At 43.5% G+C, this 17,873-nt stretch overlaps 1 protein-coding gene across 4 annotated transcripts; it reads left to right on the forward strand.

Moving 5' to 3' along the window:
* The first annotated feature begins 516 nt into the window (after positions 1 to 516).
* Positions 517 to 13,797, forward strand: sox1a (SRY-box transcription factor 1a). Of its 4 annotated transcripts, XR_009924065.1 has the most exons (4): positions 3,602 to 4,779; positions 8,743 to 8,791; positions 12,644 to 12,671; positions 12,915 to 13,797. XR_009924065.1 is itself a non-coding variant. In XM_062403450.1 (3 exons), exons 1-2 carry the CDS (start codon positions 3,937 to 3,939, stop codon positions 8,761 to 8,763), a joined length of 864 nt encoding a protein of 287 aa, XP_062259434.1. In that variant the 5' UTR covers positions 3,602 to 3,936; the 3' UTR covers positions 8,764 to 8,791; positions 12,915 to 13,797. The 4 variants fall into 4 exon arrangements, 2 of the variants coding, with proteins under 2 accessions (XP_062259434.1, XP_062259433.1); XR_009924066.1 differs by lacking the exons at positions 3,602 to 4,779; positions 12,644 to 12,671 and adding an exon at positions 517 to 750; XM_062403450.1 differs by lacking the exon at positions 12,644 to 12,671.
* The last annotated feature ends 4,076 nt before the right edge of the window (positions 13,798 to 17,873 follow it).

Below are 17,873 nucleotides of genomic sequence, written 5' to 3' on the forward strand. Positions count from 1 at the left end.
GTGTGTGTGTGTATGTGTGTATGTGTGTGTGTCAGCTGTCAGAACCATATGTCTGTGAGCTGCACAAGTCATATAAACGGACTCTGACTGGACACACTGGTCTCTCCTCAGTATTTTCAGTAATATTTGGTGATTCCAGGATCTCATTCTCGGTTAATGTCGCAAATGAAAACAGCCTCCAAAGTCAATACCTCTCCTCCCTCCTCTCCTCTTCCCTCCTCTCTCCCCCTGTCGCTGCATCCCTTTCTGTTCCAGGATCAGTAATGGGAGTCAGAATGCAGGAGGAGGCGAAGGGGGTGCGGGGCTCCTCGCCAAGTCCTCGCCCCTCCTCCGCCAATGCGGCACAGCTGCCTTTCAGAACCCCGCCGCTCCAGTCCATTCATCCTGGAGAGCCAAAAAAAAAAGAAAAAGTGGCTATTTATTAGAATACTTGTTTTGTATTGTTCTGTGCCACACAAAAGACGCTTCATTATGTTAGAAGCAAGCCCCTTTCGCAGAGAGAAACAATAACTTGGAATTGTCTTTTTTAGAGTGTACAATAAATGTCATTTCTTCTTGTCTCTGCCGCTCAGTGTGTGTTGAGTAGTGGGTTTGGGCACCGGGTATGGATGGCCTTGGCACTGGAGCGGCCAGACTGTAGTGGGAGTAGCGGTCTTACATGAAGCTTTGGAGGGTTTAGGACGGCTTTAGGAGCATGAAGGGACAAATCTGCCCACTTGGTCTGGAGCAGAGGGAACCAGGGGAACATGCGTAAGTTTACATATACACGCCAAAAAAAGGCGACATTTGTGCCGATATTTAACTTGTTGATGCACTTAACCTGTCTTGTTCGTCAAATCTATTTTTTGTCGAGATTTGTATGGCGGAATAAATAGCGGTAACTTGACAGCTCTCTGATGTCATTCACTGCACATGTTGGTCTTTATTGGCATCGTCATTTCAGGAGAGGGGTAATGTGTGTTTTAATAGCTGCAGGCTGTGGTTTTATTTCGGGACAAGTGCGCTCCGCGGGGCTCGGCAGCGCGGCAGAGCGCAGCGCTCCGCGGCTCCTGGTGCTACCAGTTGCTCACTAACCGACTCAGGTTGATTTTTTTTTTTTCTTTCTCGCCGAAGTGACATTATCGGCTACTGATCTGCTCCGGGCTGAGTGGTTATTATCTGATGCATCTGTCTCCATCTGAATTACAGAGGAAACAAATTCGCTGCGTGGTTTAAAAATGTGGATCTATTTATTAAGCGATGAATTGTTACTGGTGTTGTTGGCTGTCAGAATTTACGTTATACGCCTGTTTGTTTACCTTCCAGTAGGCGGGGAGAGGCGGGGGACAGTGGTCGAGGGCTGATCACCGCATCTTTAGATTTTAGTGTGAGTGAACAGGTGCTTTCTCTCTTCAGGTCAGAATCAGCTTCATTGGCCATGTATGCGCGCACGAACAAGGAATTTGACTCCGTCTTTTCCGTTGCTTTCAACGTACAGAAATAGACAAATAAACAGAAAAAATAAGGACAACAAATCGGTACAATGTTACGCAAACATTTAACTACTATATGTACAAGTATGATCGGTTCAATGATCGACACAAGACCTGGTGTTGTGTGTCCAGGTGATCAGCAGGTGACCATATTACCTTTTTTACCCCCAGAGCCAACGCCAACCAGTTCCAAGTGTCCTGGCTTGCGCACAATTACGCACAGCCATGCAGCGCGCGCGTGGAAACGTTTTGGCTCAGGTTAAATATTTTAGAAGAAAATGTAAAAGATTAAAACGGGTTTTGTAACTTTTGTGCGTGGATGATGGGAAAAAGTGTAGAAATAAGGGTCCAATGACAATGCGCGTGGACGCTCATAGCCGTGGGATTATTTATATTAAGGGGTATTTGTTGTGTGGGTAGGAGTGTTGGCTAACTGCTTTGACCCTTAGCCCCAGTCTTAGGAGCGCGCGCGCACACACACACACACACAGAGACACACACGCACACTCAAACACACACTCACATCCTGTTGTGGAGGCCGCGCACAAAGGAGCGAGGAGGCTTGAAAAGAGGTTTGTTAAATGAGGAGTAACTGATGGGGGATGACAGAGATAGAAAACACTGACCATCGGGATCCTTGTGTCACTGCATGTGAGGCCAACTCTCCATGAACAATATACATCCACTTCATTCATATTAATATTAATTACCTTTCTCTCTATTGTCGCTTATCAAAATTACTTGTTCAGATTATTTTAAAAAATATATTTTTTGAATTTGAAATAACTGTGCCCAAATATTTGATTATGTCTGCTTATATCGTTTCTTGTAATGATGGGCCTATTTTAAATTACAGTAGACTCTTGTGGGGACTATTAGGGTTAATATCGAGCAAAGGTTTATTATAGGACTTTATTTTCAGTCAGCATTGTTTGCTTGTTGTCTGGTATCATGTCCCCCCCCCCCTCCTCCGCCTTCGCCGTCATTATATTGTCATCTTTCTCGGGCCTTAAGCCACATGGCCCGGACCACTGCGAACGTTTATTGACCATTGTGATCTCCCGTTAACCCTATTACCAAAGACGCATGGATCCGTCCGAGTGATCCCGCTCCCTCAGGCCCTGAGCAGGGAGCTTTATCAAGCTAAGCTCTAATTAAAATATAAAAAAACACAGCAAAGAACGATAGAATGATTAAATCGTTAGTCTCGCCGCGGGAAGTGGTATTTCGTTTTCCCTTTCAATTAGAGGTTGATTGGGCTTTTCAGAGGAGGTCAGCTGTGAAATCTGGATTATATATGCCCGGACGCGAAGACACGTATAGACCCAGTTCCTTCTCATGGTTTTTACGCACGCGGACTGCTGGACTGGACGTTAAAAAAGACACATTAAATATTGTTATAAAGAAAGTCAACGTCTCTAGCTGAAGGCAGAGACACGAGGACTCGTGCGCCATCACCAGCAGACGGCGATAAGAGCGCTTTTCCCCGGCAATTTTATCCCGTTATGTGGCCATCCACCCGCATGGGTTTCTCCTGTTTACTGTTTTTTACCAAATCACCGCCACACTCTTTCACTCTTGCATAGCCTGCCTTAATTATATTCCTGGGTAAAAGGAGAGGTGACTAATAATCTAGATTTTGAAGGGCTGGTTGCGCATCAAGTCCTCTGAAAGTGATTTGGTTCGTATCGGCTGTGGTGTAATACCTCTGCGTAAAGTTACAGTTGGATCCAGCCTTTCAGGACTTTCATATTTGAAGAGAAAGTGGAGGTTAAATAAATTATTTCACTTAAACTGCTGCTTCTCTTTTTAAAGCGGATTTCTGAAAGTCAGCATCCATCCATACATGAGCCATATTTTTAAATATGCTGAGATGTTTGACTCAGTCTAATCACATACTGCCCCCACCGTTTGGTCGCTTCATCGCTGCAAACAAATCTTAGTTATTTTTGTTTAGTTTGAGCCTCTGAGAGGGTGTTTTGAAATTTCAAATGCCTTGTGCTATTTGTGGGATTGACCCTCCTCTCTGCCTCCTCCTTCTCCGCCTCCTCCTCCGGCGTGTTCTTCCTCCGTGGTCCCCTAGTCACCTGACCAAACGCCATGCAAATCAGTCTGCTGCTAGAGCCTCATTGGCCGCTTGTGGCTCATTTAACCGCTGTCAGTGCGCATCATATGGCCGCCGCTTTAACCAACTTCTCAACTCCGACATAAGCAAAGTGGCTCAAATGCGCATTCTCTCACAGTGGATGTGAACCAACCCAGGCGAAGACAGGGAGAAAAACTGGTTGGAACATTTTGATATCCCTTCTCGGATTATTTTTTTGTGTCGTATTTGATTCGTTTGGGTTTCAGAATATCCATTCTGCGACTCAGTCGACCTGTGCGTCCCCGAACTTTGTGCGCACTTAGCCTATCTTAAAAAATACTTTTTTCTCTGTTGGTGGCGAACTTTAAAACCAGGTGAATGTATAGCATGATGATGGAAACTGACCTCCATTCCCCCGGCCCCCAAACGAACACGACCACGGGGCAAACCGGGCCGAATGGCGGGTCCAAAGCGAACCAGGAACGGGTGAAGAGACCGATGAACGCGTTCATGGTGTGGTCCCGTGGGCAGCGGAGGAAGATGGCACAGGAGAACCCCAAGATGCACAACTCTGAGATCAGCAAGCGGCTGGGTGCCGAGTGGAAGGTAATGTCCGAGGCTGAGAAGCGCCCTTTCATCGACGAGGCGAAACGTTTGCGAGCCATGCACATGAAGGAGCATCCGGATTACAAGTACCGGCCAAGACGGAAGACCAAGACGCTGCTGAAAAAGGACAAATATTCCCTCGCAGGTGGACTGCTTTCTGGGCCCAGTGGGGGTGGTGGAGTTGGTTTAGGGCACGGCATGGGATCCTCGGGGATCGGACAGAGGTTAGAGAGCCCCGGGGGTCACGGAGGCTCAGGCAGCTCCGGCTACGCGCACATGAACGGCTGGGCGAACGGCGCGTACTCGGGGCAGGTGGCTGCAGCGGCGGCAGCCGCCGCGATGATGCAGGAGGCTCAGCTCGCCTACAGCCAGCACCCGGGGAGCGGAGCGCACCACCACCACCACTCGCACCACCACCACTCACACAACCCGCAGCCCATGCACCGCTACGACATGTCAGCGCTGCAGTACAGCCCCATCTCGAACTCTCAGAGCTACATGAACGCTTCACCCTCCGGCTACGGCGGGATCACCTACACACAGCACCAGGGCTCCGGCGTCTCCTCCTCCACTGCCATGGGGACGTTAGGGTCGCTGGTGAAATCGGAGCCGAGTGTAAGCCCTCCCGTCAGCAGCACACACTCACGGGGTCCTTGCCCCGGAGACTTGAGAGAGATGATAAGCATGTATTTACCGACCGGAGAGCCGGGGGACCCGTCAATGCAAAGTAGACTCCATGCCTTGCCGCAGCATTACCAGAGCGCCACGGCTGGAGTGAACGGGACGGTCCCTCTAACACATATTTAGAACTCACAGAAAAATTGAAAACTGCAAACGAACACATAACCAAATATTTACCTCTTTTCTAAATAACCCCGGCCCCGAGATCTACCTGCATTTTGTACAGAATGTTTATGATATTGTAAATGAAGGGTAAATAGCATATTCATCTCGGCTTTTTTTGGAATAGCAACCAGTGAAATTATATAACTAATATGAAGCTGAGATATTGGTTATTGTGCTATCATCTTTTTGTCCATTACTTCACAGTCTTAGTTGAGGGTTATGCCAGGTCCACGTGGGGAGTATTTGGTTCAATTGTCTCATAATTTTCTTGTAAGTTATTTGAAAATGAGAAAAACGTGTCATAATCATAAGAAAGTGCTTTAAAAAGAAATGGGAAAAAAATCACGTTCTTTAAATATTTGTGTTCATTTGCAGAAGCCTGTGTCTTAATTCTTGGAAATCATCTCTTTTTATTGTAACACTCTAATTATTGTAAATTGTGAATAATTTTAATATTTCAAAAGGATGACGGGCAACTGCTGTTGTAATTTTAAGTGCTTTTCCTGCGAGTGAAAAGCCCTGATATTGCAATGAACAAGAATTGAATAAATTTCACAAGATGTTGCATTGATTCTTAAGAGAATGCTCTTACACTGATTCTTTTTCACGATGTTCTTGGAGGAGTCTCTTCACGTTTTACAACACGAGAATATCACGAATCCTCCTCTGGAGAAAAATTGCCACCTCTTTAAATTTGGACACATCTAGGTCCCATGAGCTTTGAAATAGACCCAATTGTTTGTGCGTAATTGTGCGTAAAAGCTACAGTTTGAAGGGCTGTGAGGACACATTTACAGTGGGTTGATGATGTTTCATGAGCTAAACTTTTATAAAATAAGAACATTATATAAAGCTTATTTTTTTTCATATTTAGGGGTTAGGCCAAAACATATTCAAGTCGTTTAATTGTTAAGGCCAAAATGATGGCCCACATTGTCCTTTCTCATAATTCATTTGATTTCATATAATTCATTGCTCTATTCGTTTTTGAACATATTCCTTAAAAATTGAATCTGATTGATATAGATTATGAGAAGGCCTCATTTGACAAACCACCTGTTAGTGTAATTAACAAAGTGTCTTCATTTATTATAAGGAATAAAAGCTTTTACTTATTAAAACGTTTCCTTTTCCCCTTTCAATTGCCTATGAAATGTGACGTTTTATAGCAAATTTAAGCAGCAAAAATGTAATCCTTGTTTTAAACAATGTTTCGTATATTACATAAATATATGATCAATCATTAGTCTACATTTGTATTTGTCTAACCAATAGGTTGTGTCACATTCACTCTCTTAACCAATTAACATCAAAGTTTTAATAATGAAATCAATGAAAAATTATCAATGTCTGCAGAGGTGTCATCTGCGCAGGATTTTTAATAGTACTTATATGTGTGTATACCAGGCTGCTATAAAATATACAATAAATCCTATCTGATAAAATCACAAGGGTAATTTGGAGAATATCCGCAGAAATTTTTGAAGAAGCCAAATTCACTGCTTCTGTTTTGAGAACTTGACACTTAACTCATGAGACTTAGTTGGAAATGATCAATAACATAAATATTTAACGAATAATTTATCAATACAATTATTAATATTAACATAGTTATTATTTTAAAGACTCTAGTCTCACTCCTTCACTTGAACTTGTTTATTTTACAGCCTCTGGCCTCGGGACATAATATTTTTTTTCATCATCCTAGTTTATGTCTTGTGTCTTTAAATTTTATTATTCTTGAGAGATAAAACATAAAATATGTGAACCAAGAGATTAAAGGCTTTTTATAAATTTACATCTTGGTGGCTACGTGGTGACCTCAGAGAAAATTCTCAGTATCATAAAAATCTCTGCATACATTTAGCCAATTTCCCCTGAGCAGTGTTCAAATCATGACTTTGTAACAGCTGTTATTAAATCCAATATGCTTTTATTCATAAATTGCAATCACATGAGAGTCAGATGAGCAAGAGTAGGTATCAGTGAGAGTCGGTTCTGTATTTTCCTCTCGACACTTGATGAAGTCCAGAAACCTCCATCAGGCACCAAGGGGATAAAAATGGAGAGAAATAAGAGGTTTGCTATCATAAAGGCAGAAAAACAACATTTTTTCAAAATATAAAAGTTTCCTTCACTGCGCAAAAGAGAGCACCAAATATGTCAAGACAAACCAGATATCAAGGAGCACCACCATCGAATCGTTTACAACCAAACTGGACTCAACCCTCCACCAAATGTGGAGTTAAATGGGGTTAAATCATGACTCATCAACATTTCGAAGCTGTAGATGTTGGATTTTCACTGACACATTCTGTAGATTTGGCACAAGACCCCAATGTCATTCAGATTAATAATTCCTTCAAAATAATGAGAATTACTTAAATTTTTGTCATAAACCACATCTTCTTTTGACATGTACACCTGTCATCGCCTGTAGGCCTCAGATGCAGGCTAATAGCCATACACATGCAAATGAGGGACATTTATGCCTACTTAGGCATTTTGAATATAGAAAAAAAATCAATTAATCTCAAATACATAGTTAAAGGGTCTATTTCACACTGATGAAGACTTGCATGGCATGTCAATTAAACCTGTTAGGCCTCATAGTGAAGCGTGTCACGTCTGGCTGCTCGTCAATCTATTGAAAGGAATCAGAGGGAGCAATGTCTGAGAACGAGTTTAAATTCCAAAACCCCAAAGAAGCTGCATCTAGACATTTCCCCGCGCACTGTCCTCCTCGCTGCGGCGTGTTTGTGGCACAGAGGAGGTGGGTTTGGTTACCCCCCCCTCCCCCCCCCTAGCCCCTCACGTGTTTTGCATCTGTTTCAAATCTTATCTGTTGATGTGAAGAGATGCGGATTAGCGCTGAAAGCCCGGGAAGGCGGAGCGCGTCACGGCGCATCGCCGCGGCTCAAAGAGGCGCGTTCTGGCAAATTTAACCCGCATAAATTACACCTTAAGGTTGGAGGAGCGGTAAGTGCAGGGTGCAACGTGAACAGGCAACGATGGGTGCGGATGTAAACGTGTGCGTGTGTGTGTTTGGGAGTGCGTGTGTATGTTTGGGTGTGCGTGTGTGTGTGTGTTTGGGTGTGTGTGCGCGCCCGCAAGAGTGTGTTTAGCTGACCGGCCAATAAATCTCTCCGCCGCGCGCTCCCCTTATCTTGTAGCCACCGATATATTCCGTGCTAGGAGGCCATCAGCTCCGGCGCACACTCGGGCTGCTCGCAAAGCCCCGATCCCTTGCACTCCCTGTCCTAAATGGGGATAATTAGCGTCACTTTATCACGCCTCTGCATATTTTCTCCGCGTCTCTTCCCCCCTTTTCCTAAAAAAAAATTACCAGGCAGCCTGCTCACGTCGCCCGCTCTGTCACAGAAGATTATGGAGACAGATTGCACAGAGCGAATGTGCCGGGCGAGATTAGCGCGGAATAGAGAAAGCAACTGGGCCAATGAATTCCTCGGGAAGGGCCTTATCGTGCAATTACACGTTGACATGTTTAACAATCTTGCTGCCTCTTAATCCTGCGGTGCTGCTCTATCTACCCACAGCTACCACGCTGCACGCCGGCGCACAGACCTAATGCACCGAAACGCAGCGCAGAATACACTGAAAGTTGTGAGAAATTGCTTTATTTATCCAAACTTTGTCCGGCAGCATTCACCAAATCTTTTTATTTTTCCTCCCCCCCCCCCCCCCCCCCATTTTCTATTTCTCATTTTCCAGATCTCTCCGTTGTTGGAATAGCATCTGCACTGGAGCTTTCCGACAAGAGGTGAGACATCCAATACACTTTCAAATGTCCAATTTAAAATCACAAATAATCACGCAGCAATTGGGGGAGAAAAAAAAAAGCCAAATGCATGTTCGGGACCAAGTGGATAAAAACGCACAAAGCGGGGTCAAATGTAGACTTTAAATCTCTGTGTCCAACACGCACGCACACAGGCACGCACGCACACTCACTCTCACACCAACGCCACCGACACATCCCGACCCCATCCCTCCCCTCCTCCCCCACCCCTCCTGCCTGGCTGTATATACCGGGGCCTGTGTGGGAGTGATTGTGGAGCTCCACTGTAGGAATTTGGCAGCGGCCGTGGTTTGGAGAGCCGCCCCACGCTGAGCCCCATTCAGCGGCCAGCGCGCTGTGAGGTTGGGAAGTTTCAGTCAGCCGTGTACAACTCAATGGCCCCCACAAAGGCGATTACAAGCCCCAGCGCATTCCTGTAGGGACCTGGGAGCGGCGCAGGTGCGATGGGAGACCGGGGGTAACCCGTCACAGGAGCGATAAAAAACACGGGACAGTGCTGGGACCACACAAAACGAGCCGCTCCACAGGAACCGGGGATTTAGTTTTTTCTTCTGTGGTGGTGGTGGTGGGGGGGGGAAGGAAAGAATAGGTCTGAAGACGATGGGAGTATATGGAAGGTGCGTGGGGTTGCAGCACTGTCCATCACAGAATGAAATGTCGCAGGCTCCCAATCAGGGCTGAAGCTGAGGTCATGAGACCAGAATCCTCAAACATGAGTCTGCACATAACAACAACAATCAGCAGCTCATAATCATTTCTTTAAAAACAGACATATAGACATTTTATAAATTACTGTAAAAACTTTTTTATTTTTTAATTATAAAGCTTTCTCTTCACTATAAGCTTAATTGACATTTTCAGGGAATGCAGTAAAGGTAAAAATATTACAATACATGGCTTTGATGTATTGATTGCACACATGTAGTGTCTAAAACCAGACTAATCATTGAATATAAACTCTTGATGTAATTGAACCCTCTATATTTTTCCTCTGGGATGCAAACATGTCTCCGATATGGAATGGGAGAATGCTCGAACTGGAAAAACCTCTGAAAACCCAGTTGTATTTTACTGGGTTTTGTGAAATATAATAATAATATAATTTATTCAATGGTTATAAATGTAATCTCACAGGGGATTTGTGAAGACGACCATGAAACTCTTCCAATTCCTTCACTTAAAAAACTTAGCAGCCTAAATTAGTTTACCCAAATCATGACTTTTTTAGGAAACACTTCTCCCTGATTTAGACCGTTAAACTTTTTTCAATACATCAGCAAACTGCCAATCACAAAACAATCGATGTTTCTCAATAACATTTTTTTAGATGTGAACATTTTTAACTGCTGAATCTAAAGGACACGACTGAGCCAAATCACATGATGTTGAAGTATTGTTCACATTCAAAGTTCATTGTTCAGCCTCTGTGCTAAAGACGGACTCAAACTGTTTTAACAAGACCCAATGGAATATGTGGATCGAGCTTCTTTCTGCTGCTGTACGTTGTATAAGCCTACAAACCTATACCTACCACTAATGGAAGTGTTGAACCAACATGACAGGTTTGGTGCAGCATTTAAGGGGACTGTTGGTCCATTAACATCAATTTTTATAAATATTGTTATTTATAAATAGGAAATATACTTTAAGTTGCATGACAAAAAGTTCTCCACCAATGAAATTTCACAAGTAGAAGTCGTCAGCTCAATTTTGTGAGCCACATTTGCTATGTTCCACTGTGATGGCGTCAATCTACAGTTTTAACAATAGTGGTTAAAGAGTGGTTAAAGTGACTGGCTAAGAGGCTAATGATTCATCACCTTATCCATCATTTCATACTCCACTTTGCCAACCTATGTACATTCGCTACTCTTACTCAGCAGGTGTACCTGTAAAGTCCATTTTTGAAAATTTTTCTCTGTGGCTCTGTCCATTAACTCCAACAGTGTATTCATCAAGGTAAGTACGAGCTGAGATCTCAAAACAAGGCGTCATCACTAAAAATAACTCAGACACGACAGGAAACACAGACAGAGAGGTTTTAAACAAAACACAAGTGAGTCTTATTTACTCATTTAAATGAAGACTCTCTGCCCAGCATGTCCATTAAAAACATCCATGAAAGTTTAGAGACTTACCAGTTCAGCTTTGATTTGCCATCGTTATGCACAGAGAATATTTTTGACATTATAGGTTTTACTTAAGATTCTACCCACAAATGTCGTGGTTCATTGGGCTTGAATGTTCACTTATAATACCGGTATGACCTCTGGATGTTTTTATAAACAATATGTTTGTTGGCCAAACCCCAAAAGATAAGTAAAAAATAAAACGCTTACTCTTAAATGTGAACTCCGAATGCCTGCAGTGAATGGGCTTCTCATTTGCAGTTGATCACCTGAGGATGAGCTGCACTATTTAGAGGAGCCAGTGTAGAGAAAGGTGTAACGCCGATGAAGATGATGAACACCAGAAACCCCGGGAAGATAACAATCTCCTGTATAAGGACATGGGACTTAATCTCTGTCTTCAGACGCTTAAAGCTTGACATAAATAGGAAAGTCTCCATTTACCAGACCATCGTGTTTTGGCTCAGTTTTTGTGGAGCATGTAGGATGCAGCCCCTGGAGCGTGGATCAGTTGTGTTCTTAGGTTTTCTCTGTGTGCCATTTAATTTTAGATCAGACAAACTCTTTGATACCGGTGTTCCAAACATCTGAGGAAAACAGAACCACATGGACGTTTAAAGTGTCCTTCACAGTCCTCCTGTTGGTGTACTCAAAGGAAGGACCTCTAGTCCAGGCTTTACTGCCATTTTTTTTTCTTTTCTTTCGACATGAGTGTTTTCATAAAGAGTTTCTTTCATGGCGTCTAAGAGATAAACAAACTTGAGGCAGTTTGAGTTCATGTGCTCAGGAGCAAAAGGGGGGAATCTGATATACAATATTCTTGAAAATGTGCAAAGTGGCTTCATGTTTTTCATTTAGTAAACACAATAAATCAGATCAGTTTATTTATATATTTATTGATCTAATGTCAACCACTGATTGCAAACATATAAAACCTATTATATATGTTTGTGGTGTAAAAACGTTTGCAGATGCTTAGTGGTGAAAGTAATGACCTTTCTCTAATTCTTTCTTTATACACGTCTTTCTTTCTGTATATCCATCTCTTAATATCCATCATTCATGGTCCTTTCTGTTTCTTTCTTTCTTTCTGTCATTCTTTCTTTCTTTATACATCTGTCTTTTTCCATGTCACTCTCCTTCTCACTTGATGTGAATGCAGCAGTAACATGTCACTGATCTTACATGCTGACGTTAACACTTTGCCCAAATCGCTGCTGGGCTCTTCTAACCGTCACCTCTAACTCACCGTTTGAGTCCCACTAACTCACTGACTCTCGCTAAATGGCCAATTCACACAATCGAGTGGCGCTGGCGTGTTTCTCTATCACCACCTCACACACACAAACACACAAACCCACCAGATGCTCTAAAGGATTTCTGCTGCTCTGCGGTGGGTGATAATTCTCAAAGCGGCAGAGATGAGGTTAATGAGGGGTCAAAGAGTTCAGATAAGAAGCAGCAGTTTTACGACACCTGCTGCAACCTGCAGCTCGCTGATAGCTGTTTGAACTGGCTGACCTCTGACCTCTGCCAGGTCAAGTGATCAACACAGCGGGTTGTTTAGATCCGGTCCGATTGGAACACGTGAGGGATGTGTATGTCACGGTGATGTGTCCGAGCAGCACAGATAAATAGTTCTTAATGATTATAACCCTACTCAATTTGTTTCCACCACCATTAGATTGTTGTCGGCTGTCAGGCTGTTTAAGGTGCGGCATGAATTTGATTCATTTGTAATTGAATTGAAAAAATACTGGCTATTAAGCATGCAGCTGATTGGAGCGTGTTCTTGTATGTGCATGCATGTATAAATATGTATGTATGCTTAACCTACAGGGCTTTCTAATTTCTGCTCTGCTCAATTTTTATTTACCGACCTTTGTCATTTGCTATCCTCACAAATCACGGTTCTCTCTTTGTCCTTCTCCCTTTTCTCTGTCCGTCTCTTTCAGCAAAGTGATGACCAGTGGACATGGACCACTGCGGGTGGGACTGGGATCTACAGATAGCTCCTCATCTCCTCCGCAAGCAGGCATCCTTACGACGAGCGCTCGGAGATGGGACCTTTTGGAAAATGTTGGCAACAGTCAGAGCCCTAAAATTCTTCCATCTGCTCTTTCCCCTCTGATGCTTTCTTCTGTAAAACCCATTATTATAATCAATATTATTAATCTAATATTTTGTATCTATGTATTGTGTCAAATTTCCCAGCATGTGGATCTTTTTTCGTACCTTAACATCGACTGTAACAGAAAAACAGCACCAGCTCCTTATTTCCCTCATCTCAGCATAAACAAATAAACCAAAAAGAGAAATAAATCAAATAAATAAATAAACTGCAGTGTCTGCAGCAGCTCTCCATCCTCCCCATTCTGTTTCACTGGAGCCAGCTTCACTGTCTTAATACCCTTATCCCCTCAGCTGGCATGTTTTTCGTGAACCCGCTGCATTTTTCAGATTTTTAAAATCCGTCAAATGCCTGTTATGAATATTTCTACAGCCTCGAGGGTGTTCAATGTGCTGTGTGACCAGCGCAGCAGGAAACTCTGGCACTTGGACCTGGGTGATAATTGGACTGAGGCCTCAGCCAGTGAGGTAACATGTGAAATGAAATAAACAATATTATCAGACATGTTCTAGGATTGTATTAACATATTCCCTCTGCATGGGTGTACACATCATGAATATTTCCATTTTACTTATTTTTTCCTAAAATATTAAACTGTTTTCTTGGATTTCTAAATGTTATATTTCACTCAACACTTGAATTTTAGTCTATTTGTTTGTTGTCTTAAAAAGCTTTTTGTGAAAAGAGAAACTGTGTGTTAAATAAACTCCTGCATCTTATTGCTGCTTAAGAATAAAATCTTGTCCTTTTATTGTCATCATCAGTGTTATATTATAATTAACTTTTTTTCACGTTTCAATTTGAGAGGTGAATTGAAAGTGAGAAGTTGAAGAAAAGTTTTAACATTAAAACTCTGTGTTAATTTCAGGGCCCAAATGTGCCCTCAATTATGTTACCCTGGCCCTCAAGTAATTGATTCGGGGAAGAGAAGGGGAATGGTGTGTGTGTGTGTGGGCCGGAATGTGTGTGTGTGTGTGTGTGTGTGTTTGTGTGTGTGTGTGTGTGTGTGTGTGTGTGTGTCTGTGTGAAACCTTGGCTTATAGATAAAACTTTTTTAAATCAATTTGTATGACATCGAAGTTGGACTCATAATAACATAAAACTGTTTCACCACTTTCTGTGATCATTTATATTTTGTGCTCTCTCTTAGCCTCCTGGTCTATCATTGACTCGTCCGTGTGTTTGTGTGTGTGTGTCTGTGTGTGTGTGTTTTTCTAGCTGAATCACACAAAGACAAAACACTTGCGAGACTCTAATCCAGCTGTGTGTGTATGTGTGTGCGCTGAAGTACAGCGTCAGTGAACAGACACACACACAGAACGTGTACAGAGACCAGATAATGAGCATCTCAGGTGACTACATGCAGTGATTACCAGGTTGCTGGTGTTATAGGAAGTATATCACATAAACATACACTCCCACACTGTGCACACTTATTCAGACACACACATATATGCACGCACCCACACTTACACACACACACTCTTGAGAGATCCTTGGTTATCACACCCTTCCAGATTGTTCTGAACTACTTATGGAAAACACACACATCTCAAGATGTGGCCACACTTGCCAATATGAGCCCAGTGTTAAGAACAGTTGTCGTCGTCGTGTGTTTTCTTTTTTTTTTAGCATCTCTACATTCCTAGCGTTGCTAAGGTGCTTTGGGAGGGGATTAACAGAGGCTGGCGCCGATGAGCAAGCCTCGCAGATTTCCAACCAGCAAGAAAAAGACAAAGAAAGAGGGGAAAGAAGGAGGAAAAGCAGCAGAGGGATAGACAACGGGGAAATGGCAGTAACAGCTTGTGTAAACATGATGACTTGAGAGAGGTAAAGAGGCAGAAAATGAAGGAGCGGAGAGCAAAGGAAAGTGAGACGAAATAATAAGTGAAGGAGGCCTCAACTTTTACACAGGCCAGGTGGAGGACACTCTCCCTTTTGCTCTTCCTTTCTCTGCTTCTTTCCTTCCGCGTCTACCCATAAAAAAATTTCCATCCCTCCGTCGCCATCTCCTCATTCTCTTTTCATGTGCTCTCTCTCCTCTCTATTTCTACTCTCTATCTCTTTATTCCCCCAAGGGCAACAGTTTCAGCTCCAGACACTTTTGTCTCTCTTTCTCTCTGTCATAGCTTCAAACAGCGCCGGCAATCAGGTCATGCTGATGTGCCCGGAGCATCGGTGACTGTGCCGTCTCAGGTGAACATCTCCCAGCGTGTCCTTGATGACACTCTCTCCCTTTCTCCCATCTCGCCGCTTTTAATTAGTGTAGTGAAGGCAGCAGAGACAGCTGAGCCACGTTTACCAATTATCGACCTGCTCGTCCTGGCTGCCGCTGTGACGGCACCGCAATGCTTTTACTGTTTCTGCAGCCGGTTAAAAAAAAAACCCGATAACACATGAACTGACCCTGATTTTTCAAAAAAGTCCCTGAATGCAGACTCGGAGAGAGAAACCAGAAAGTGTTTTCTAAGAGGGAAATCTCTATCGGGCAAAAGAAGGCGCAGCAAAGGGAGGGAGGTCCACATGCTTTTCTTTGACTCCTCTCCTGAGGCTCAGCTTCTCAGGTAGAGTGTAACTGGATGCGATCTGTTTGTGGAATACAAGGCACTTGACCAAGGGCCAGCACTGCTCCTACCTCGCCTCCCATCCCCTCCCTCCCCTATCCTTCCCCTACCTGGCTCAGGTTACCCCTCAGCCCCCCCCCCCCCGCCTCCTCCTCCTTCCCTTTCCTTAAAGTGGTGGCAGGTTGTGTGTTTTGCAGCTGCATGTGTCTATGGATGTTGAAAGGCATGTCTGTATGTTTCCTGCCTCGTACCCGGACAGGTGTTTGCGGCACCGCTCGGCCTCGGCAGCTGGGGCTCCTGTAACTGTGCCCGCCTCGGCCACACTGGCTAATGAGACTGGGTTGGCCGAGGTGCCGCGGCGGCTGTCTTTCAACCACTGATCCCCTCAGAACTACTCATCTGATCAGGCTGGGTCTACGCTCCGCGGCTGCTCGGGTCACACCACCCAACCCTGGGGTCAACCAGCTAATTACAGACCCCTGTGTCCTCTGTCTCTTTCACCACTGGGGGGATATGGGGAAGGTGGGATGAAGCCTGAGAGAGAGAAAAAAAGAAGAGAATATTGACTTATAGACGTCACAAGGTCAACAATGTGTATAATAATAATGTGAGTGTGAGGCTCTGGTTCTTTACAGCGTCTTGGTCGCACCCTTCCCAGGCCTCGGGCAGAGATAGAAGCTTAGACCCATGGGACCAGATCATCGTGAGTTTATGTGGATTTATGTATCAGCCTCCCGCTTCACAGCCTTTCTTGTCTTTGTTGTCACATTCACTGTAGCGGCCCGATGTAGCGCTGCTCCCGGGCGAGCCAGACTCCTGCTTTTCAGAGTTGGAGAGTCCACATGTTGTGTCTAATTCCCTCCAGCGTGGCTGTGACAATCGACTGAACTGGTATATGAAGGATGCTGCACACTGGTCGCCAGTCACAGAGAGAGTGCAGATACGGAGACACACAAAAAATATGTACCATACCGCCATTGTATTACATTAGTCAAAGTTCATTAATCACAAATGCAAAAGGTTTCTCAATGGACGTAAGGAAACTAATCAAAAAAAGGGCCATTACTCACATGCATGAGCAGCAGCAGTTACACCTGTGACAATGCCATCTGATTTATAAATGTTACTCCAGACTGTGTTAATGACGCCACCCAGGGCCCGGCAAAAGCAAGCTCTCTGCGTTTGCTGAAATAATAATGCACTAACTATGAAGCAATCTTTGAAGTCAAGGATCGTGTGCCAGTGAACGTTGCACAGGGGTCAGTGGGTGTTGCAGTAATTACAGGGTGCAGCTTTTTCCTCACAGCTTGACCACCGCAGGTTTGCAATCCCACCGTGGAAAAGCCTGATGTTAAAATGAAGTCGGTCATGCCTCTTTTTTCTTTTTCTTTTCTACCCCCACAGCCATTTCTGCAGGCAAACAAATACTCAGATCAGCCACGGCATTGAACACGGTCACTGGGTTTAGTTGCTTATGGGAGCGCTTGATTTCAAAATAGGCAAAGTTGAACCCTAAAGAAAATGAGGAAATTTAAACATTTGTGTGAGAGATCCAGAAATAGAGCGACCCTAGTGCAGTGTCGGCATGTGTGCTTACACTGCCCTCATTTGAAGGTACTGCATCCTGGTAATCTACAGTAGGTCTGGAAATCATGAACAAACAAATGAAAAACCATGTTGAAAGTTAACATTTGGAAATCCATCAAGTGATATTAATTTTAAATGATTTAGAACGGGAGAACCTTTAAAAAAAAAATAAGATTTTATCACTTGCAAATGCTGCACACATACGTACAGCAGCTCAAAAAAAAAGTTGCATAGCAGTAATCGTGTTTCATATGTTCGTACAAACACCCTTTTCACAACAATGGATTACTCTCATTTTTTATATTTTATTCCCCTAAAAAAAAAGGCTGGAGAGAAAAGAAGTTCTTGAACCTTTCAGATGGAGCTCAAATAGGTTGGAGGAGCAAAATGTTTAGAGCTCGAGAGCAATTAATAGTTTATAGTTTCTAAACTTCTGATATTGGCTAAAGGGGCGTAACAGATCATTTAAGACGTTTGAAGAACTTCTTCAATCACACGATTATGTTAAACCAAGTTTAGATTTTGTGTCTTTTTTTGTTATAAATGAAAGCACTTGTTATTTTTGTTGCACTGATCTTTGGTTTAATTGAAAAACATCAATCGGTGAGTATAATACTTTCGACCAAACACAA

The sequence above is a fragment of the Platichthys flesus genome, chromosome 13 (assembly GCF_949316205.1).
Source record: "Platichthys flesus chromosome 13, fPlaFle2.1, whole genome shotgun sequence".
In the NCBI taxonomy this organism is placed as follows: domain Eukaryota; kingdom Metazoa; phylum Chordata; class Actinopteri; order Pleuronectiformes; family Pleuronectidae; genus Platichthys; species Platichthys flesus.